Source organism: Stegodyphus dumicola, chromosome 1 (assembly GCF_044657685.1).
Source record: "Stegodyphus dumicola isolate Sdum_Otavi_A_Nest chromosome 1, ASM4465768v1".
Lineage (NCBI taxonomy): Eukaryota > Metazoa > Arthropoda > Arachnida > Araneae > Eresidae > Stegodyphus > Stegodyphus dumicola.
The window spans coordinates 84,010,123-84,034,195 of record NC_140768.1 but is presented as its reverse complement, the minus strand read 5'-3'; the positions used below and the strand labels follow the sequence as shown (position 1 = coordinate 84,034,195).

Genomic DNA, 24,073 nt, shown 5'->3' with positions numbered 1-24,073 from the left:
ATTGTAATTATAATCACTTATTTAATACCACAATATTATTACAATCACAATGTAATTTAAATTGGGTACTATATTTGTATACCCTCCACTCAAAAGGAGGTACTGATAAGCCTGGAAGTTATTATCAACAAAAAGCCTGTTCAGGACAGTTTGATGACAATTTCCACCGGGCGAAAAGTACATTCTTAAGCCCAGGCAAATCATGACAATAAAAATCATTTAGTCTCATGATTCACTATATTTCAAACCCTACATTTGAATTCTGCACCAAATTATTTACCTATATTTTAATATACTTTATGAATTATTAGAAGCGATATGGCAAATATCTTCTAAAAATAACTGTAAAATATTTGTATCCATTAATTGATTCAGATACACACTTTTATTATTTAAGTATATCAAAATAACAGTTTCATGTTCCTGAAATACAAAAGTTATGAAAAAAGTTAAAGTAATATTCTTAGAAGCATATGATATTAGTCACCAGCTGCAAAACAGTTAATTTTTTGCCCTAAATACAAGTTTATTACACAGTAGTCATACGTGTAACTTAATAACATGGTATATAAAAAATTAATGATAATAAGTTTATCAGAAATGAATTAATTCTGCAAATAAACTTTCTGCATTTGAAAATTTTCTACACCTGAGGGGAGGGAGAGATCTAGTAAAATTAGATTTATTATAACTTCAGTTGGACCAAATACCTTCTCTCTTTCTATATATATGCATCACTAAAGAAATAAATAAAATTATCATGCTTAAAAAACAGATGTACCATACCAGATTTTTTCCCCTTGTTACCCTTTACATTGAGAAATAACAAACAGTACAACGCTGAAAAATACTATCTTTGAAATTTTATTTAAATGAAGAAACACACACCATCTTTTAATTTAAGCATTACACTTCAAAAACAGATACACATACCAATTTATTTTCACTAGCCTTTATACTAATAACATGCCATATAAAAATGAAAAGAATTATCCTTGAAATTTAGATAAAATGAAGTAACACAATGAAAAATTTATGCACACGGACATCTTTTTTCTATTGCATGTTGTCTGACATGATCCACAAGTGCCTAAAAATGTACCCAAGGAAACACATTTCAATATTAACAAAAAATTGTTTACAGATTAAAATTCATTCATTTCATACCAGTATTATAAAGATCATGCATGAAACAAATCTGCTTTCCCATACTTTTAAGTAAAACTGAACTGAAATTTTATACTGGAAAATATGCTATATTTCTATATATTAGAAACAAGAAAATAATACCATAATAATATACTCATAGCCTAGCAGAAAGTAACATATATAACATCAAACACAGAAATTTATATACTTGTAGCCTAGGAAAAAGTAATACATATTACATAAAACACATAAATTATTTAATATAAAACATACATACCTTCTAAAATTATTTTACTTTTTGTTTCTTATTGGCCGATGCTGATGAATATGAAACGTTATGGGCTCTTTTGTTGATAAGATGCTGTGTAAGGCCTTTGCATCTAGTAATAAAAAAAATTATCAATAATTACTTTCTTAAGATTACAGCATTCTGGCATGGCCACATGCGTACATTTATCAATTATTCTTTCAACTAATTCTTTTGTGATGGCTGATTATAAACGAAGGAGTACATCTTTACATTTTTGAAATTCTCGTTCAGCTTCCCTACATATTTGATACATTCCTGAAGAGATGACCTTCAGTCCACCTTTATTGCTATGTTTTGTAAGAATTGTGCGATGCTCGGGTATGTCAGGTTCCAGCATGTCCTCTGAAATGGTCATAGCTGTTTTACAATTTTCACATATGCTTTTTTTTTTCAACAACTTATTATATATGGCTCCTGCGACGTAATGTATATCATTTTCTTCCACAGCTGGGGGCAAGCGACGTTTCACTGCCACTGCAGAAGAGGTAGATGGCACTACAGAATTGGAGATAGGATGCAAGACCTCCTTTCTGATAGCAACCTCTAATTCAGAAGCATCAAAGAGGCTGTGGTCACTTTCAGAACAATAATTTGGATTATTGATATCTGAAATGAACTGTGATAGGCACACTAATTTCAGTGCTCTCTTGGCTTGCAAAGCAGTAGGCTTTGCACCCAACTTTCGTCTAATCTGTGAAAAGGCATTTTCCAGCGCATCTTGTGTCAACCTGCCTGGTAAGAAAAATGTAAACCCCTCGGAAAATAATTCTTTTGAGAGTTTCACAACACTCAATGTGCTCATAATAATGCCAGTTTGAAATGGCTTCCATGCTTTCCCAAACTGAACAGTTTCAGTCACATGAATGAATTTCAATAAAATATTAAATTTCTCATCTTGATTTTTGATAGTGATGCTTTTTTTTGGATGCCTTGTAGTCATAATTGTAAACCATTCTGCTACAAGTCTCAGCCACCATGCGGAAGTTAATGCTTCTTTTGCAACTTGGTGTAAAATACCTGCTTTTTCAATAGCAGCAGCTGTTTTTACAGAAAACAATTGCACAGCAGATGCCCCATTCATCGAGGAAAAGTGTGTTGGGAAGAGATGAACTCTGTTCAAGTGATGTAGAGATCTCAGGGCAGCATCTGCTTCTATCTCACTTGACCAGAGTCGTTTCACATACACTGAAGATACTATCCTCGATGGCAAGGCATGCTGGTGGCGAAATTCCTCTGGTAATATTATAATACTTGAAAGAAATGTATTTCTCATATTTTTAATGAGATGTGGTACATCTGCAATACTGTGAATGAAAACATCAGGTCCTCCAATGTTGTAATTTGTCTTCCTATCTCTCCTAGAGACAGACACATCCAATGACTACCACATTGCTCTGTTATTGCTTCCCATATCTGAAACAGAGGCTCTTACAGTTAAACCTATTTCTGTAGCTGCTACTACAGTTCTATGAATTAGATCTTTCATGTCAGAACCTGATGTTGAAGGCCCTGTTAATTCATTGGCAACAATCTGTTTCCATGATGTTTTAAGGCCTCTAAGCATTACAATAGTGTAATGCTTAGCTTCCTAACGTAACATTTCCAATGAATGACTTAGACGATGTATCAAAATTTTGATATGAAGCTATTTCCATTTCGTCAACTAAAAGGCAGCAGTTCCTATCAAGAGCATCCAATGAATGAACTTTTGTCTTGAGGAAAAAAAACAAATTTTCTAAAATGCTGAAATTAATTTTTATGTCCCTAATCCTCCTGTTCAAGGTACTGTACGATGGTGCTGGATATCCAGTACTTCTGAGGTAATTATATCCATGTTTGCTCAAAGCAAATCGCATCTTCAGTCCTTTTATAATGGACTTTTCTGACCAGTTCCTTTTTGACTGCACAGCAAGGGTTCCTACTTGCTCATCGGACAAAAATGATGTCAATTTTGCATCTTTTTCTTGAAGCTGTTGCTCAAGGAATTCTATTTTTTTTAACAACTCTTCATTTGAAGCAGGTAGAGTTTCCTAAATTCAAAAAGAAATAGTAAACATGTTATGCTGTGATTATTTTTTTAAACAATGGTTGACTGAATTAATATATTTGTAATAACAATGATTTTTTCAACAATTTTTTTGGAGAATATTAAATAATTTACCACTTCAGTATTTGGCTTAGGACATCTTACTTCTCTTATCCTTTTGTCAGTTACAGATGGTGGTGGATTTGGAATGCTAAAGAGTGTTGGTACTGCAGTTTTTCTTAGTTTTTAACTATCTTTGCATAGTGACTCAAATTGAGATTCCTCAAAATGATCCTGTAAATACATAAAGTAATAAAAAAAAGTATACAAAATAAATAAAAGTACAAAAAACAAACCACACGAAAGAAATGTGAGAAAAGTGTTTCACACAGTGAGGTTGTGCCAAAGGCAGCAAGCATGAACTGTAAGTAAGTATAGGCAATAAATAAATATGCAGGTAATTAAATTAGGCGCAGTATTATAAAAAACTGAAACAATAAACAAACCATGTCTAACATATCAGCAGCAGCATCTTGTAAGCTTGGGCAGAATTTAATTATCCAATATTTATTTTTTGCCTATAATTTAAAGTGTTCTTTAGAACATTATCCAAAAATTAAATGAAGTAGTGTTTTGCTATAAAATTAAAAAAAACTAAAATAAAACTTTATATTTCTTGCTATAGTGCTCTTACAATAGATAAGAAAATATGAGTTCACTTCACCCAACTTTTAAGATACTAGGCCGATAAATACATTTATAATTAGAGCAGACTATGATTCTTGTTATAATTGTAGTAATGTTTATTGCTTTAATTGAAATATTTAATTTTTAATTCTCTAATCATTCAAAACATAGGCCTAATTTCGAAGCACAGTGCCAACATGCATTTTAAAAAGCATCAAGGCCAGTTTAAACGACAATTTTTTAAATTACATCCCCACAGACATATCCAATTAAAGTTATTAAAAACTCTAGAACATAGTTCAGTAGCTTTCTGAATTTGCAGGCAATTTCTTATTTAGAGATGACAACACAAAATAACGCTTCAGAAAATATTATTTATCATGTATAAAAATCTGCTTTGTAACACATATCAGTAATAACTGTTTATCAATGTCATGAGGATTTAATTTGACGAGATCACATTCTTTAGAAGTATCAAATTCATGAAAGGATTTTGGCTTGGCCTTTGAAATTCATCATTATAGGCAGATTTATTTGATTGTTATGCATGCATTAAACACTACACATGCATTAAAAACACTACAATTATTTTTGAAAAATACACATGCAGTTTCACAAGTTTTCTGTGCTTATTTGAATGTTCTGCATTCATTTCTAAATCTTTACTCCATTGCCAAATTGTATAATACTGTGATTATAAATATATGGTACTTGCAATTATTGAAGTCAGATTATATATATTTTGTCTCATACTATTCAATTTATTCTATTGACTTCAGATGTCAATGTCAAAATTCTGGAAGTTATTTTAACCAAGAAACATTAGTGGGCACCGTGCATAAAAAACTCATCTAACTTTTTAACAATAGTGATTATAAAATAAAGAAAAAAATTATATATCATTCCAACGATATTGCAACTATAGTATAATGTTACATATATCTTTAGCAAACATTCAGATTTTATCTTGACTTTCCAAATTATGATTTGTTTTTTAATAAATTTCAATATGCTAATTTTCATGTTACATTAGTATAATTTCCACAATTAGCACAGGAAAACAAAATTTGCGCTTTATATTAGAAGAGAAATTTCTTTTCCACATTTAAAACATCCACATTGGCGATGTTTGGCGACGGGTACATTAACCCTAGACTAATTTAATTATAGCTATTATTACAGAAATTAGCAGATACTTAGGTTATTGTACACAAGAATTTCACTTTACTTACACATTATAAACATCAGAGAAGATATAAACTCTAAATCAAGGCGTAATTAACATTATACTTACTAAGCAAATTTCAGCGCTTGGACCAGGTTTCCAATTGTCTCTTCGGCAATTATTTACCCATATTTTTCTTCTTTCTTCATTTTTAGGAAATTTTACCAATGTATGACCTTTCCGTGAATGATTTGAACAATTAATAGCTGCACATCCGCCCATTTTACACAAAAAAAAAAAAAAACACAAAAAATTGTTGCACCGTAACTACACAGCCGCCATTTAATCTCCCACTTGGGATAGCGAATGCCTGATGATTCAGCCTGGTATATAGCATAGGTTTGGACAGCGTCGGAGGTGACTGCACGATTATCGCAGGCGTGCACTCACCGTATATCTTAATAGGACTACACGATAATATGCAGGCGTGTACTCTCCAATTGACTTTAATTAATGTTAATCTTATGTAAATATTTTGTAATCTACTTAATACCTCTTATATATATATATAAATAAAATAATGTGTGAGAAGAAATAAGTCCCATTATGGATTAACACCACGGATGACAGCAAATCAAAGAACTTTCAAAAACCATCGTCACACCGCCCATTGACAACTCAATGCGCATGCGTGGTTAATGTTGGAGCGAATAGCTTAAGCGGCTAATCGCACCGGTGGTGTGAATAGCATCGGCCGTAAAAGTATATGCTTAGCTTCAAAGACTGACAAAATTTTCCTCTGATGTATAATTTTCAGCTGGCAGTCGAAACTTCTTGTAAAAACTTCCTTTAACCTTTTTTGCTATGCAATTATCATACTGTTTGATATTCATTGCTTAAAAAACATGAATCATAGTTTCGCTTTTCCCCTATTTCATAAAGACAAAATTTCTCTTTGGATTTCATTAATTAATTCAAAAGATTTTAATTTCTCGTAAAAGCGAATTTTCCTGAAGCTGGGACAGAAACATAGCTAGGGTTTTCAGAGCCCAGGAACAATTGAAAATCTTGCCTCCGTTTCTGTGTGTCAAGAATGAAAAATGTTTCATTCTAAAATTTCTTAACATCGGTTTGAGGCCCTGGATGCTGCGCCCGGGAACAGATGTTCTCCCTTGACCCACCCTAACTACTCCACTGATCGGGGGATATTTACATATCTTTTCATGGCTTATTATGTATATACCAGTGAGTTCTAAGTGCAAGTTCATTTATAGCTAAGCGGTATATATAAACATATTTGGCATTTTGGCTGCTGCAGCTAAATTGTGGCTACAAAGTGAATTTACGTTCACCAGGCTGGCCAAGTTGCGCCATTGGCTGCTCCCATATTTTAATTAGCTTATTTAACTTATTTAGCATAGTCTCTTACATATTGATTCTACATTCAATTTTTATGAGAAAAATTTGTTTAGCGCATGCTGACAAGAGGCCACTTTCTTCTTTCTCATTCTTGTTTTCTACTCTAATATAAGTTTCGTAGGTGAAACTTACAATCTAACAGCAGAAGACATTTTAAAAAACATTTACTTCTATCAAGGAAAAATAAAGAACCTAAGGCGTACTTTAATGCGTCAAAATAACCAGGATTTTTATGGGCGTATTATTGAGTCGGTGTTGGTATTACGCATATATATTTTATCATGTTTTTGAAATTATAAAATAAGTTTACTCTAATCTGAAGATATCACGTTTAAATTAGTATTTATCTTAATTTATAAGTATTTACAGGCATTTATAATAACTTTACATTAATATTAGTAACATATATTTTACTAATGTAGAGGTAAATATTTGAATTTTTATCAATTCTACCGCCAGAGTGCGGTGTTACTTGCAAAGTTTATAAACATATGCACGCCGACCTTGTAGATAGAAATCAAGGTGTAGTCTGAGAGTTGTGAAGTAAAGTTAATCTGAGCAAAACGTAGTAAAATATTAGGTAGTCGTTAGTTGTAGTTAGGTTTATGTAAATGGTGAAAATTATTACTGCTTAATAAGCATTAAAGCTTACAATGGCATTAACAATGACGAAATTGTTGAAGTAAGTTATGAATGTTTTCAGTACTTAAGTTTTAGTTTGTCGAATTGTAAGTTGTATATTACATACAAAATTATGAAGTGCACCTTCAAAGGAAAGTAATTAATTGTGCATTTGCGGACTTATGTGTATATCTGTGCAGGTGTTGTTTTAAAAATATGTGTGTATGTTCAGGCTGCTCATTATCTAATTATATTAATTCTGACAAAATTTCATGAATTACTATTACATATAAATTATCTTTTTCTTCTTTTTTCCGTAATTGCATGCTTAATTTTTTTTTTTACGAATTCTTTCTGTTTAGAAACTTAGATATGTAAACAAGAAGCTCGAATGATTGTTATGTTTTTGTGGATGAATGAGACATATAAAATTAGCTAGTTAACGTATCTTTTATGGATCTACAGATTCTTCATTTTAATAATACAATTCTTGAAATATAGTAGGGAAATGGGTATTATTATTAGGGAAATGGGTGCTAGAACTTTGAGCCACTTACCTTCCAAAAAAAAAAAAAAATTAATCTTCCAAAATATATTAGTAAATTTGCCGAAATAATGAAAATAAAATATTCTTGTAATTTTTCTTTTTTTTTATCGTGTTTATAAATTAGTTTATTTAAATTGTAAGTTTTCTTTTTTCACATAGTAAAATAAAAAAAAAAGTGTGAAGGGAACTAGGATGAAGAAAAATTAAAGTCTCTCCTAGATGACCGTAAGAATAGTTGTCATAGAGAGGTGAAATACAGTACTAGTATTTATGTTTACAGAACTACTGATCACTTTCAAAACTGGTTATCTTAAGAAGGTGCTCATCATAACAGGATTTAATATATTTTGAGTAGGAGAGCTGATGGCATAATTTGAAGACTAATGATCACAGTAAGGATTAAAAACTAATGAATTCATGAAAATTGGATGAAGGGGCAGTCAAAATGATCTTATCATAATAAACAATTTTTTAATGTGCTGGAGATCATAAAAATAATTAGTCAAAAATATTTTAACTCGTAAAGAGCACATGGCCATCAAAACAGATCGCTGCTTATTTTGTATATTGTGAATCATTTTGAAATATATAATATTCTATTTAGGAATAACAGGTGTAATATTTTATGCTTGTGCAAATAAAAACATGTGGAATAGATTGACCTTTTATCATGCTTGTGTCTTTTGAAAATATATTATCCCAAAAGTATGGTAGATAAACAATTGAGACTACAGGATTGTTGTGACAGTGACAGCTGATGAGCATGTCATCACAAAACTGTCAAAGACTGCTTTGGCATACTCCACAGTGATTTCTTCTGTAAGACTAGCTTTTCATACCTCTTCCCTTTCCATACTACAAACTTGGCATTACTGCATTAATTGAGTGTGTTTAACATTGTTTCACTTAATGTAAGAAACTTTCATACAGGTGAACTAACTATAAAAGTTAATTTCACACATAAAAATTACAAGAAAATTAAAATTTCTTATGACTTATCAAGAGTAGTTAATAGCATACCATAGACATTTAGGTGAAGAGGGGTAAGCAAGCTACTCCTTCCAAAAGCTGATTAGATCCAAGCTTGTCCCACCAAAAACCTTGTTACATTCAAATGACACCCAGTTTTAAAAGTAGTAAAGTGATGTTTCTCTTAATGCTTTTGAATACTAGATAAAAACATACTTGAGAAATATAAATACATAAAATATTTGGGGACTAGCCTAGTTCCTTTAGTCCGCTGGTGGCATCCCTCTGCATAATATAGTTTTTTGGAAACCTTGTAATTGGTAAACAGCCAGAAGAAATAAGATTAATGGCTAATCTTTGGAATATGGTAACAGGTAGTTTGGCAACATTTTAATAAGGCGATAAAGATTACTACTTGGCAGTGTATGTGGATAAAGTCAAAAGTGTGCGCAATGTTATTTTTGTGCAATTCTGGGAATTTTTTTTAAGTGAAAATAGGTCGACGTGTACATTGATACCGTGTATGTGCAATTCTTAAAAACGTGGCAAGCAGTTTGCGATTCTGCACTTTCTCCCAATTCCGCACCTAATCTTTGTCATGATTAAGCAAAAAATGTTGAGTTAAAAAAAAAAAAAATTTTTTTACTTTGTCAAAACAAAATGGCGTCCAAACAAAAACTAGTAGGTTGCTGTAGCAGGGTTGGTCGCCAAATTTTCACCAAAATATTGCCAAGTTACCATAATCCAAAGATTAACCTATAAACTGTAGTATTATGTAACATTACCTTCTGTACTTACTGAAAAAAAAACACAAATCACTGCATGAAATGTGAACAGTACTGATTTATATTGAAACTTTAAATTCCATCAGAAATTCAAAATATTAACTACATGAAAATAGTTTAAGTAACACAGTCTTCTATTCCTCCTACATTTAAATACTTACTTCAGAATATCTCATCTATGCTTCAAAAACTTGCTAAGGATTATAAAATACACTGAGCAAAAAATATAAAACAGATTTTCATGTAAATAAGAAATTTTTGAATTATATCTTCGAATTTTAAGGGGGATATAGTTCATTATTTAGGCCATGTAATATAAATAAATCTATTCACTGTATTCGTAAAATGCATAGAAATGCATACTATAATTCTGAGGAAATATTATGAAACTAAACTTCTTATATTTCAGCATATAATTTAAGAAATTAACTAGATACTATTCAATACATATATTTTTTAGATTTTATTCATATTGCTTACCAATATTTATACACACTGTTCTTTAAACGGAGTTAACTGAAGTATTTTAAAATTCAGTTTAAATTATTCTACATGAATTATAATAATTTAAAAAAGTGGGGATGTGTAAAGTTCCTTAAGAGAATTTATGCCTTTAAATTTTGTTAGTTTCAATGATACTGACTTTCCTAGAGAAAGATTATTTGGTACTTACGTATTAACGCAACCAGGCCAAAATTCGCATAAATTGCCAAATTTGGCGACCCTACTTACGGCAACCCTACGTGTTATACGTAGTTTTGTAAAAATTGCATGTGGAGATTCACAAAATTTTCCTGCATTTTCGTGCAAATTTTTGTAATTTATGAGAAAATAGCAGTGTACATGGATAAAGTCAAGAGTGTGCGCAATGCCATTTTTGTGCAATTCTGGGATGTTTTTTTAAGTAAAAATAAGTCGACGTGTACATGGTTATGGTGAATACGGTTTTCAATCAGTGCTAAAAGCAATAGCCAAAAGATTTCCGCCGAAAAAATAATTCTGCAACTTATTCAAATTCGAAACCGGAAGGGTTTAATTGCTATTTTATATTTTAAAACAAAATAATATAAAAAACTGTATTAAAAATTATCTCTAATTAATAAATGTACATTTTCTTTCTATTCATACTTTTTTACTCAAACTTACAAATAGCGCCAACCTGGTTGCGATAATACGTAAGTACCGATTATTTTCTAAAAAAAGTTTAAGAGATTTCTTAGGGAAGAAAAAAAAATGAAAATGTATAATTTTGAAGATTATTTTCGTAAAGTGTTAAAAAATATTTTCAAAATTCATTCAAAAAAAAAAAAAAAGTCTGGAATCTTTCAGTTTTTATATTATGCCCAAAGGGGCATTTTTTAAACCATTTTCGGTGTTACCTTTATTTATTAAATATCATGTTCTTTGAACTTAAACCATAAAATTCAGTTCAATAGCAATATCACAAAATATTTAAAAGTGCATATCTTTGAAATTTTCGATATGCAGTCTCACATATTGCAGATAATATTTTTCCTTTTTTTTTCTGTACTGTGTTGCCATTGCTCGGTTTGAAGTTGTCAAGTTTGTTAATTAAAAATTCAGCAATATTTGAAATAGCTAATAAAACAAATCAGGCTTCCAGATGCCCATATTTGAGTGGAGGACTACTTATTCAAAATTTGAGGTCTCTAGGTACCACTATTTTCCACAATGTGAGAAACATACATACATTTATGCAGATTCTTCATTATTTAATTTCTTTAAATATAGCACAGGGCAATAATATTTGGTGGCAATAACTTTTAAAGGGAAACAGACATTTAAAGTTTTCGACACAAAATGCCAAAAGGAAATTAATAGCCCTTGTACCGTCCTTTGGGCTAATTATTTAAAGGTGACTAACTTTTGAGCCTCAAGAGATATTTCATTAATATTTTATGATGATCATCAAGAAGCCATTAACATATAACATAAAAGTGATTTGATTTTTCTTAGAATTTTGAAAGTTTATTAAGGCATCTTGATTGAAATTTAATGAATTCACATGTTAAAAGTTTTAATTTACTGCTGGCCATCTAAATTAAATAGAAGGAAAGAAGTTCTCTTGACACATTTGAGAACTGGTCATTGTTGACCAGTTTGTATAAAATAAGTAAATTAGAAATGTCGATAATAGAAAGCATTATTTTAGTAATATTATTTCAGATGATGTTTTAAATGAAAAAGTAATTGCATTATAATATTTTAAAATTTTTGTGATTTTGTAATGTAATTAATAGTTGTATTGAAAAATTTTTATATTTTAAGTTTCAAAAGCCTTCTTTCCAGATATAATTATGAAATTAATTTTCTTATTTTATATTCTCAAGATTATATGGTCCATATTATTATTGTAAGGCAGTGTAGAATTTTATTTATAAAATTTAAAAGACCTAACTTGAACATACAAGTTATATGTCATACATTTTAATTTTTTTGTCTTTTTTTCTTTTTCAATTATCTAATTTGAAGGATTTTATGGCCATAGTTTATAAATACAAACTTTGATAATCATACAATACTAGAAGCCAGTTACCTTTATTAAAGAAAGGAGGTTTTTTAGGTTCTATTTTATTTAAGCATCCCACAGCTATCAGCAAGTTATAATGCTCATTTGCATTGTAGAGGACTTGCTTGTTTTTTTATCACAGTTTATTTTGTTGAAATACTGAATTTTGCTACTTTTTTATGTTTATTGAGATCTGAATTACATTTTTTATTCCTTTACAATTAAGAAAATGTGGATTATTTTAGAAGTGTTAAATATACAAATTTCATGAATATTTATAAAAGAAAATTTTGGTTTTATATTGAAAACAACAATTTTTATGAAAGACATTCAAGCTAAAGATTGCAAAATATGATTATGATATTCATACAAAGATTTTTACGAAACTCTGAACTTTTCCTGTTATTTCTTGAAAAAAAATTAGGACACTCTACCGTATTTTCACATAAAAATGAACTTGTAGACTTTCAAATTTCAATTTGCATATATTATTAAAAATGATATCTTTAACATTTTATTTAAAAAAATTTTTAGATCAAAATTTTGTTTTTTTTTAAACAATTATGTTTCATTTGTTTTGCTAATGCTTTAATGATTTCTTCTGAAAGCATTCTTTTCTGTCGCCTAGTTTTTTTCTCTTTGAAGGGGAGGAATATGTAAATCAATTTTATAATTTAATTTGGTAAATAGTCTCTAATTCTTCATTTTCAATTTGGGTATTTCATCTGTCTGTATTCTAAGAAAATTAATAACACATCTGGACTGCATGATTTTTAGAGGAACTATTCTGATATGTGCCCTGAAGTCGCCAAATTTCTCGCCAAACGAGAAACCCCATGCTCGTTTAATGTTTGGCAAGAAACCCCATGCTGCCATATTGCTATCTAAATTTTTTTTCTACATTTCGAACTTTAAGCCTAAAATGTCTCCAAAAACACGGTTTTCGCGGATGCAAAAACCACATTTTGCACACACAATTAAAGCTAAAAATCAGAAAAAAAAAAAAAAAAAAAACTTTAGAAAGCAAAACCGTAAAGTTTCTAACCAAAACTATTTGACAAGAGTCCATGTACACAGCGATATGTTTTAACTTAAAAACATCTACGAATGGCACAATCCAGGCAACGAACGAATCTACAAACTATGCACACCTCGCTTTAATAAACATAAAAACAATAAATTTCAAGAATACCATGTAAACAGCATCCTGTTTAAACTTAAAAAAACATCTACGAATTGCACAATTTAGGCAGCAAACGAATCTACGAACTACGCACACCTCACTTTAATAAATTAACATAACAACAATCAATTTCAAAGAATACCATGTATACAGCGTTCTGTTTCAACTTTAAAAAATATCTACGAATTGCACAATTTAGACGGTATGCACTAATCAACAAAATAATTAAAATAAATGTCAAACAATTCAAAAAAAAAAAAAAAAAAAAATAGAAATTCATACTAAGAAAACAATGAACATAACATTCTACAAAATAAGAACAAGAATAAAATAAAATGTACTTACCATGAATTAATGCTTTCTCGAACAGCAGAAATACCAATTTCATACCGCTTTTAACATGCTGCCACGTAATCACTATCATATTTATATGACAGCCAGACACACTATCCAGAAAATTCATTCTATGCTTCACAAATAAATAAAATAACAAATAATCACAAATCCCTACTTCTATCATGCACAGCCACTAAAATAAATCTCCCAGACCCTCTTTCCACACCTTCAAATACCCACTACCCCTCAACAGGATGGCCACGACAATATTTCCTTTTGCCGAACTTCAATTCAACAGCTTTCACCATTTTATCTTTTCCCCCTAGCTTCTCAGACACAGAGCATGACGCGAACCAACGAACTCCACCGAAAGATTTTTCAACGTCAATAGGGTTGCCATACAACACGCAATCGCGCAAAAAACCAGCGCAGAACACATATCGCCACATTTGGTGAAATTAGGGCGTATATCAGAGTTGTACCTTTTTAGATAAATCTATGTCTCATGGCTTGCATAATGCTGATGACGTAGCTAATTAGGAACTTAGAACTCAAAATTTTTAGAACTGGAACTTTTCTGATATAAACCAAAACCTTCCTCTTGGTGATCTTCCAGAATGGATCAATGCACACTTTTAGCTTTACTTTTTGTGCTGCTTGGATGCAATTTCGCTGTGCTCTCTTCCTTTCACAACAGTGTCAAAGTGTAAATGTTCTGGAAAATAGTCACAATTAGAGTGCCATGTGAATTGTTGGCCACAAATGTCAGTTGAAATAAAAATGAATAATTTAATATTACTTGACTTCCAAATTCCCTCTATGGATCCACTTGCTTCGGTTTCTGCACTCGGTGCTCCCACACCCGTTTAAAAAATGTAATGCAGTAATTTCACCTAAGTTTACCTTTACTTCTGACATCATTTTTATTTTAATTTTCTTTCCACTGTGTAAAGAGACGTAACTATGAGCATTTATTCACATTGGTGGATGAGTGTTAATTTAAAATTTGGTGAAATGCATAAAGACTTAGAAATTTTTTTCTGCTTTCAGTTGGTATCCACAGATCATGTCAAAAGACACCTATTATGATATTGTTGAAAGAGGGGAAGGATCCTAAACAAATTCGGAAAAGTCATTGAGAAAAGTAATTTCTCAAAATGGCAATGGTGATTCAAAAAAAGCATGGGAAATTATGTTGTAGACATTTCCTACAGTTAACTCGCTATTCTCATTACAATATAATGTTGAACTAATATAGATTTATTTTTAAATGAGTGAACATTTTGTAAAATATTTTCAGGAAATTAAAATGACTGGAACAATGTTTATTATAAATGTTTCATTATAATGTATTATAAATGTAATCAGTTTATTATAAATGTTTCGACATTTATTTTTAGGTTTATAAGATGTAGTTTGAATAATGTAAGCGTCAGTAACCAAAAGATAAGCTGTCGTTTTGTGCAAAGCTCTGTTGGAGTAAAGGAAAATTTGTCCAATTTTGATCCCGTGCAAGTGAGGCTTTTGGATGAAATGTGCATTGCTGTTGATGAAAATGATAATGTTATTGGACCACGTACCAAAAAAGATTGTCATTTAATGACTAATATAAATAAAGGTAAGTGAATAATTATAAAATGCAGTTAAATTAAAATAATTATTTAAATATTTTAAATGTTTGATTTTAAATCTTATAAAATTTTAGCTGATTTGTATTGCTAACACTATTATACATTTACTATATTATATATTTTTGATTTTAGGGAAGTTCTGAAGTTTTAATTGTATATAGTATATCTAATTAAAAAAAGTCTGAAATAGTTTGATGATTTAATCATCAAAAATAAAATCAAACTTGATTGAAAATAGTAAGTTGACTATACATATTTTTTTAATATAAAAATATGTGCAAATTATACATGTTTACATTTTTCTTCATACTTTTTGATTTTCTGCACATTAGGTTTCAACATTTGGCAGAACTGTCACGTTTTCTTGGCATTGATATGACTATACATGCAGCAGTAGCCAATCCACTCATGTGCATATCACACACATGTGTAAATGTACTTGAATTTACTCACTTGACATATTACCAGGGCTGTAGAGTCGTTAGGGAAAATGATCGACTCCGACTCCTGGAATTTTAATGACTCCGACTCCAAATCCCTCATATATATATATATATATATATATATATATATGACTTATTTTAACTTTTCAGGGCGGGTTTTTATGAGTTCTAAAAGAGCTGTCTTGCAAGCACAATCATATTTCTCTATTTCTTTAAAGGTCGTGTAGAAATCTTGTTTGTATTTTTTCATTTTTATATCTAAAGGCTCTTGGTTCTTTATTTTCATTCGCTTTGCCTTAGCCTTTTCAATATTATCCAAAAATATTTCTTAAAATCTGATTTATCACTAGAAGAGGATGATAGAGACTCAATTGCAATGTCTGCAGTTTGACTGCCCTGATTCAAATTCTCCAGTTGTTCTGAGAATAATTTCATTCTTAATGAACGTTCATAGAGGACTTTCTTTGCCTTTTTTAATTTGTTCGTCATCCAAGAAAATTCGGTACAGTCAAAAGTTGTTAATCGGGACTTTGGTGATTCCGGATTATCGATTTTTCCGGATTATAGATCATCAGTTTAAATCTGGTAAGATGGCATGCAGAAATTATAAAATTAAAAACATGAAACCGTAATTTATGAAATAAAGAACAATTATGATCTAAAGGGTATCAAAATTTACAAAAAAAAAAAAAAAAAAATAATAATGCTTAATATTTATTTGTTTACTTTATTAAACATTTCTTTCAATGTAAATTGTTTAAGTTGCTTCATTTTTTATGTGATAATACTTTCTCTCTAATTCTATAAACAGACATAATTTCTTGTTCAGTTACAAAGTTCCGCTGTTCAAGTCCTATAATTGCTGTGTCGAGAATACTAACTAATTTGTCAATCAAAATGTTTTCGTTTTCAATAATCTCTGTGTCACTTTCTTCGCTATCGGAAGCGAATTATAATGACGAGGAATTTGATTTAAATCATATCAAAGACGGAGTACATTGAGATGAAATACTGCATTTAGTAAGGAATTATAAGCCAAATAAAATAAAAACATCTGCCCTGAAGATAAGGATAGTGCTGACAAATCAACTTTCAATTCATTGCGCGGTGTTCCCCCCTCCCCGCTGCAGAGCAGCGTGAAATTAATAAACAGATTTCAGATTTCGGAATGGTTAGATAAACAAAGGATATGCCTTTATCCATTTTTTGCTGCAATTCCACTTTTTGTTTAATGGACTTCGAAACATACTTTCGCTTTAATAAGCCGGATCTAATTCGAAGATTAAGGAACAACGCAATCTGCAACATTGACTGAATTAGATAATTTTAGCTTAGCTTATACTGTACATTAAACGCGCATGCGTAAACTCATTTTGCGCATGCGCACACGCGTATTCTCAGCCGTAAAGGTCTTACGAGCATGCGTCAATACAACGCATGCGCAGAAAGTTTGTAGCTTTGAGGTCTGGATTATGGGTGTACAAATTAACGACTTTTGACTGTGTTTCGGATCTACATATATTGAACCCAGCAAGATGTCATTGTCTAGCAAACTAGTTTCTCTTTTCTTTATTGAAGAAATGATTCCTTCTGCAATAAACCCTCTATTTCAGAAAGAACAAACATCCCATTCTTCCCTCCTGTCAATTCTTCAGATTGCATATTTTTTTGTGGCTATATAAGTTGTAGAAAGAAGAGTTTCCAATTCTGCAAGATCATTCCACAGTCTTTCTGTTAGTGAAACATTAGGATTATCTACTTCTAAAAAAGTTCTTAATTCTAAAAACTGTTTATTATCAAATATGTATTTCCTTATCACGTTGCTTGATCAGTAATTGCTCCTTTTCCTGCTCGCTTCCTAAGAATGGTATCAATTTTAGGGAGTTCTTGCTGCTATTATTACGTACATAAATTTGCCCGTGAGATTTGTAACTAAATGAATCAGTTTAATTGCTAATGGCAAATATCACATCCATCCTTATATTTATGTATTAATATGTCAATAAAATAGAAAATAACTATTTACTCATGTATACAGCTCGTGAATAAAAATAGTAACTCAGCTTGTCATTAATTTTTTCAATTCATTTTAATTTCATTTCAAATGAATGCCGCGCAATGAACTGGAAGTTGATCCGTCAGTGCTATCCTTATCTTCAGGGCAGATGTTTTTATTTTATTCGGCTTATAATTCCTTACTAAATGTAGTATTTCATCTCGATGTACTCCGTCTTTGATATGAAAATTCCTCGTCATTATAAATATACACATCAAATAGTTTTCTGGTTGCAATTTTCTAATTTTGACTATTCATAATGTATGCTTTATGCATGCGTTTAGCAATGTTTAGTAATGTGAACAAAATAAATATTAAGCCTTTTTTTTTGTAAATTTTGATACCCTTTAGATCATAACTGCTCTTTATTTCATAAATTACGGTTTCACATTTTTAATTTTATAATTTCTGCATGCCATCTTACCAGATTTAAATTGATGATCTATAATCCGGAAAAATCCCTAATCCGGAATTGCCAAAGTCCCGACGAGTCCGTATTAAAGACTGTACTGTATATCACAAATAAGGTAAATTTAGCATTTGAGATTTTTTGACAAGTGGTTTTTAAGCCCCAGCTGCAGTTAATGGTGGGATACATATGTCCCACACTTAGTGATTGTCTTAATATAAGCATACCTAACATTCTGGAAAATTTTATTGTATGAAATAGGTTATATCGTATGGTACAGGGCAAAAAGCAATCTTTGCATAACCCAGCAGTACGCTTTGGGCAACTCATATTTGTTCTTTTCCCTATGTTCATTTGTGTCTAACGAGTACAGCGGCATCTAGATTTTCCAACTGTTGGAAGATGATTGCTAACATTCTGGAGATTCAAAGTACCTTTTAACTCAGCAGTAATTTTTAAACTTTAGTAGCACATATATGTCCCGTTAGTAATCTAAGAGTTAATTGCCTACCATTCTTTTTTTTTGCGACTACTTTGGCAAGTTGTTTAATTTGCATTAAAAAATTTGTAATTTGTCAAATATCTGTTATTTTTCTCGAACTTAATGTAAATATTTTGATGATTATTTTTAACCAAATTGCCAGCTTTTGATGATATCTGAATCCGGTCCTGATAACAGAACAGTACTCAGTAGCTAAATAAATTAAATTCATCAAGAACAGAGGTTTGTTATGCTAAGTAAGTGTTTTTAGCCCAAAGAGTGTTTTTAGCCCAGAAGGGCTATTAATTTTATTTTGGCATTTTACATAAAAAACTTTAATGTCTGTTCACTTTTCAAACTGTTGCCACCAAATATTACAGCCCTGTACTATATTTAAAGAAATTAAATAATGAAGAATCTTCATAAATTTATGCATGTTTTTCTCATTGTGACAAAACGATAGTATCTAGAATAACATACATTTCCGCCTGGATATGGGCATCTGGAAACCCAAATTTGGAATTTCTTTTATTATCTATTTTATATTTTGTAAAACTTTTAACGAATTTTTGATTAACAAACTGAAAGATTTCAAAGTGAGCAATTGCAACACTGTACGAAACAGGAAAAAATATTTTTATCTCCAGTGCTGTGCATAAGAAATTCTAAAGATATACTCATTTTAAAATTATTTTGCGATATTGCTGTTGAACTGAATTTTATGGTTTAGGTGCAAAGAACATGATATTTAATAAATAAAAGTAACCCACAAAACATTAAAAAAGTTCCCTTTGGGCGTAATGTACTAAGTATTTGAAACTTCTATTTTTTCTAACCCCAAAGGTGTAATTTGCCCAGAAGGGCTATTAATTTCATTTTGGCATCTTGTGTGTATTCACTATAAATGGCGAATCCTTTTTTAAATTGTTGCCACCAAATATTAGAGCTTCATATTATATATAAAGAAAATAAATAATGAAGAATCTGCATAAGTGTATATGTTTCTCGCATTGTGATAAAACAATGGTACCTAGAGCCAGCAAATTTTGAATAACATACGTTTCTGCCCGGATACGGGCATCTGGAAACCTAAATTTGGAATTTGTTTTATTACCTATTTCATATTTTGTAAAGCATTTAAGAGTTTTAGATTAACAAATTCGATGATTTTGAAGTGAACAATGTCAACATTGTACGGAGAAAAAAGTTTTACCTCCAGCGTGTGAGGTACCTGACGCTGAATAAATGTGGAGGCTTGCCTGCACAACTGTGTATCAGAAATTCTAAAGATGTGCTCTTTTGAATATTTTGTGATATTGCTGTTGAATTGAATTTTATGGTTTAACTTTTTGAAGACCATAGCACCCCAAACGGCCTTTCATTCAAATGACTACAACTGTCCCAAATGGTCGAAATTCTGATGTTGTTTTTATCTCTCAGGTAAGGTCTCAGGCAGTAGCAGATGCAGTTTCCCCAAATGCATTGTATCAGTTTATTGCAGACAGCTTGTCCTAAAAGGATTTATTAGTAGTTTCTTATCTTTATTTGTTAGAAGTAGAAAGGATGTCATTTGAAATCTTCACTCTTCTTTGTATATTAATGGATGGGAAGGAGAGGGGAGGAAATTGCTGAAAACCAAAGCCTTTATTAACCTGTATGTTTAAATAAAAAACTCCCTGAAAAAAAATGATTTTAATGAGAAGCATAAGTAAATAGAAAATTGAATTGTAAATTGTAACTGTTAAAATGTATATCTATTGTATGCATCTATCTGTATTTATTAAAATTATTCAACCAAATCATTGCCAAAGTTAGGTTTTATTGTAGTTTATTAGACAGTACAAAGTCCATAATCCAAACTCGTCGGGACTTCAGCGATTCTGGATTAGGGGTTTTTCTGGATTATAGATCATGAATTTAAATCTGGTAAGATGGCATGCAGAAATTATACAATTAAAAATATGAAACCCTAATTTATGAAATAAAGAGCAATTATGATCTAAAGGGTATCAAAATTTAAAAAAAAAAAAGCTTAATATTTATTTGTTTATTTTAGTAAACATTTCTGTCAATGTAAGTTGTTTAAGTTGCTTCATTTTTTGTGCTAGTACTTTCTCTTTAATTCTATAAACAGACATAATTTCTTGTTCAGTTATAAAGTTCCACTGTTCAAGTCCTGTAATTGCTGTGTCGAGAATACCGACTAACTTGTCAATCGAAATTTGTTCGTTTTCAATAATGTTCTCTGTTACTTTCTTCACTATCGGAAGCGTGCATAGGTAAACGCTTTACTGGCTTTACGCGCATGCGTAAGTTTGTGGCTTTGAGGTCCGGATTATAGATCATTCCGGATAATGGACATCCGAATTAGAGACTTATTTTGTTATTATTATTATTTTGTTTAAGAATGGATAACTTTATAGTAAATTATCTGAGGGGGAAATAAATTTGTATTAATGTTCCACATTTCGAAAATCTCAAAAATGCTTTACAACCCCCCCCCAGCTTAGGTGGCAGGAGTTGAACTTGCAACAGAGTGTCAGTATTTCATAGTTTTATCGAATAACCACTAGTGAGCATGGATTAAGATCTAGTCATAGAAATAACACTACGAAAAGTCTGCTGTTAGCTGAGTAGGTGACATTGCCATCTGATCAGCCATCTGATCAGGGTTCGAATCCTTGCAGATGGCATGGATATTTTCGTGGTTTTCGTACTGTGTAATGTAAATGCAAGCCAGTTTTCCTTAATAAGTCTTCCACAAAAGTATTACCCCTTTTAGATACTTGTGTGCTTTCTGGTACTTAATTTAAACATCACAAAATAAATAACCTGTACAAGTCTTTTACCTGTATCGTATATTGTTTCAGTAGGTCATTCAGCTTAGGTTTTGTTTTGATAATTTCAATATTCTTCGATTTCTAGTTCTGAAATAGGCTGGTTGCATGAAATTTTTTACATGTGTGTGTAATATCTCTTACTTAAAAAGGCTAACTTGAAGCCTTATCTTGTTATTAATATGATTAAATATTTAACATGAAGCCCACCAGTACAGAGAGTGGATAAGGCCACTTAATACTGGTGGCTTGACTTTTAAAGTGTGGGCTGATTGCATTTACTTTTTATTTTCCTCCTTCCCATGTGTAACATGAATATAAGCCTTTTTCTCTTTAAAAATCTTTCGCAAAAGCATTTTTTAATGCATTTGTTAGGCATATAGTCCTTATGCTATCCATAAAAATATAATTTAATAATGAATTACCATAAAAATATTATTTAAATACCATATCATTTTTTCCTCTCTGACCAAAGTTTTCTTCTAGGAAGTGTCTTCTAGTTTCATTTTTCAAAACCGAAAAAAAAAAAAAAAAAAAAAAAAAAAATGTCATTTATTTTCCATGAATATCGTTTGTGGTGCAGCAGTAATTCTGAGAAACTCTTGAAAATCAATAATTTGAGTGAAAATTATACATAATTGCTAGTGTTACTTCATTACATGTTTACTTTGTATTTATAATAAATTTATCATAAAAAATTCAAATAATATAATTGGTTGGGTAGATTTGTTAAGTGACTTTAGTTGCATAATCTAAATTTTGAAGTATCTTTTACTGAAGATAAACATTTTGATATGGAGCTATTAAATTTGATAGGAATATTTTCATAATCATAAATTAATACTTGCAAAAGGGAGATTCTAAATTATTTTAATGCATGATGGAACTAATTATTTGAAAACTTTTCCATGACTGCTTGATTAGAAGCATTATGTTGTGCTGTTCCGCAACATTGCTCTAAATTTATTCATAATTATCCCTAATTAATGTTTTTGATGAGACCCTGTTCCTAGGCATGAAAATGATTCTGAGGGAACAACTTATTAAATATGAAATGTATTGTTTACAAAATTTCTGCTAGTACATTAATCTTTTTATTCTTATATACTATAACGGAATATCTAATTTGAAGTTTATATTACTGCGCCAAATTTTTCGGAAATTTTTTTCAATTTATGTTTTTGAATCAAATCCTGGTTATATTTAGTACTATTTAATGTTATAAAACTGATTAAAAATTGCATATGCTGTTATAATTAAACTGCAGTTTGGATTGTAATTTATTTGAATATAACAGCATTTTAATTTCTATGAGAGTTGTAGACCTTAAATCTACTTAAAAGCTAAAAGAAGGTCTAGTTAAAAAAAAAAAAAGAAAAAAAAAAAAGGGATTGCAAGGCAAAGTTATGAGTATTATTTACTTTGAGAATTACCAACAGGGCTATCCAAGGTCAACTGTGAAGCGCTGAGAAAGTTCTAGTTCGTTCCACTTATTTCTTGTAGCAAGTCTGTATTTAAAAATCATTGAGTGATATTTTGAAGGTCAAACAAGACATGGTTAGTGATTTTCAGTTTTGTTTTGCTTTGCGATTCGCGGCGGCATGGAAGTCGTTTGGCAGCTTTTCTATCTTATTACGCAATAGTTATTTGTCTGGGTGATCTTTCTCCTGCTCCCAGAATAGATTCTAATGTTCTGTTGCATTAATAATACTTTTTTTGCGTACCTTTTTTGCTTTATTACCTTATTTAATATTATGTCCTCATTTCATCTGTTTGCTTGTACTGTTTTCCTTATATGCACTAAAAATAAACAAACCTTAGGTACTTTATATGAAGGTAGATTAATTATTTAGTCTAAAATAAGTACCAAATGAAGTTTGTTATGAGACTTCAATCAGAGGTTTGAAGGAAGTCAGCGCCGGATTTAGCATTTTTCCTATATGGAGCAAAAACGTAAAACTGCCGCCTTCACTCATCTTCCTTTAAGTTTCTCTAGTAAATTAAAATTTTTTAAATAAACATAGAAATAGGTAGGGTGTGAGATAAATGTAAAATCCTATTTATAGTAAGACATTTTTTATGTACCATTTTTGTTATAACAGAAATATACATAACAAATGGTTGTTTCTTTACTTATGGCAAAGCATAAGAGGATTATCTGCCTAAGAGGAGAGATGTCTTCGTTGAGGACTTTCTAAGAGTAACTGGGTCATATGCAAGTTATGCGTGAGCGAAACGATGGGAATGCCCATGCAGCCAACTAATTTGGTGGCATTCTAGCCCCCCCCCCCCCCCCGCTGAACTACCAGTGTTCAGACCTAACCGCTCAGCTGCTGGTGACATGACATGCATGACATGCATATCATACATATTTTTAATGCTACATAATTAAAACCCCATTCGAACCCTTCTAATAAAGTTGTCTCTGCAGTGCACTGAAATAATCAAATTTACATTTTCCCAGAAATAGGCATTTTTTCAATATATGC

The 24,073-nt window shown here is 30.8% G+C and overlaps 2 protein-coding genes across 3 annotated transcripts in view; one reads left to right on the top strand and one right to left on the bottom strand.

Moving 5' to 3' along the window:
- Positions 1-918: 918 nt before the first annotated feature.
- On the bottom strand, positions 919-5,673 carry LOC146999127 (uncharacterized). Of its 2 annotated transcripts, XM_085817093.1 has the most exons (4): positions 5,467-5,673; positions 3,621-3,779; positions 1,427-3,489; positions 919-1,090 (listed from the first exon to the last, which is right to left on the bottom strand). In XM_085817093.1, exon 3 carries the CDS (start codon positions 2,730-2,732, stop codon positions 1,644-1,646), a length of 1,089 nt encoding a protein of 362 aa, XP_085673219.1. In that variant the 5' UTR covers positions 2,733-3,489; positions 3,621-3,779; positions 5,467-5,673; the 3' UTR covers positions 919-1,090; positions 1,427-1,643. The 2 variants fall into 2 exon arrangements, with proteins under 2 accessions (XP_085673219.1, XP_085673223.1); XM_085817097.1 differs by lacking the exons at positions 3,621-3,779; positions 5,467-5,673 and having other exon boundaries at positions 1,427-3,573.
- Positions 5,674-7,267: 1,594 nt separating this feature from the next.
- The window catches only part of Idi (Isopentenyl-diphosphate delta isomerase), a 36,234-nt gene continuing 19,428 nt past the window's right edge, over positions 7,268-24,073 (top strand). Inside the window, exons 1-2 of the mRNA XM_035352555.2 lie at positions 7,268-7,438; positions 15,128-15,345. Of these exons, the coding sequence (XP_035208446.1) occupies positions 7,410-7,438; positions 15,128-15,345 (247 nt within the window). The 5' untranslated portion in view covers positions 7,268-7,409. The remainder of the gene's footprint in view (positions 7,439-15,127; positions 15,346-24,073) is intronic.

What these genes read in the sequence shown, in the direction of transcription:
- LOC146999127 (XM_085817093.1), bottom strand. Translation starts at nt 2,732, where the DNA reads ATGAGAAATACATTTCTTTCAAGTATTATAATATTACCAGAGGAATTT.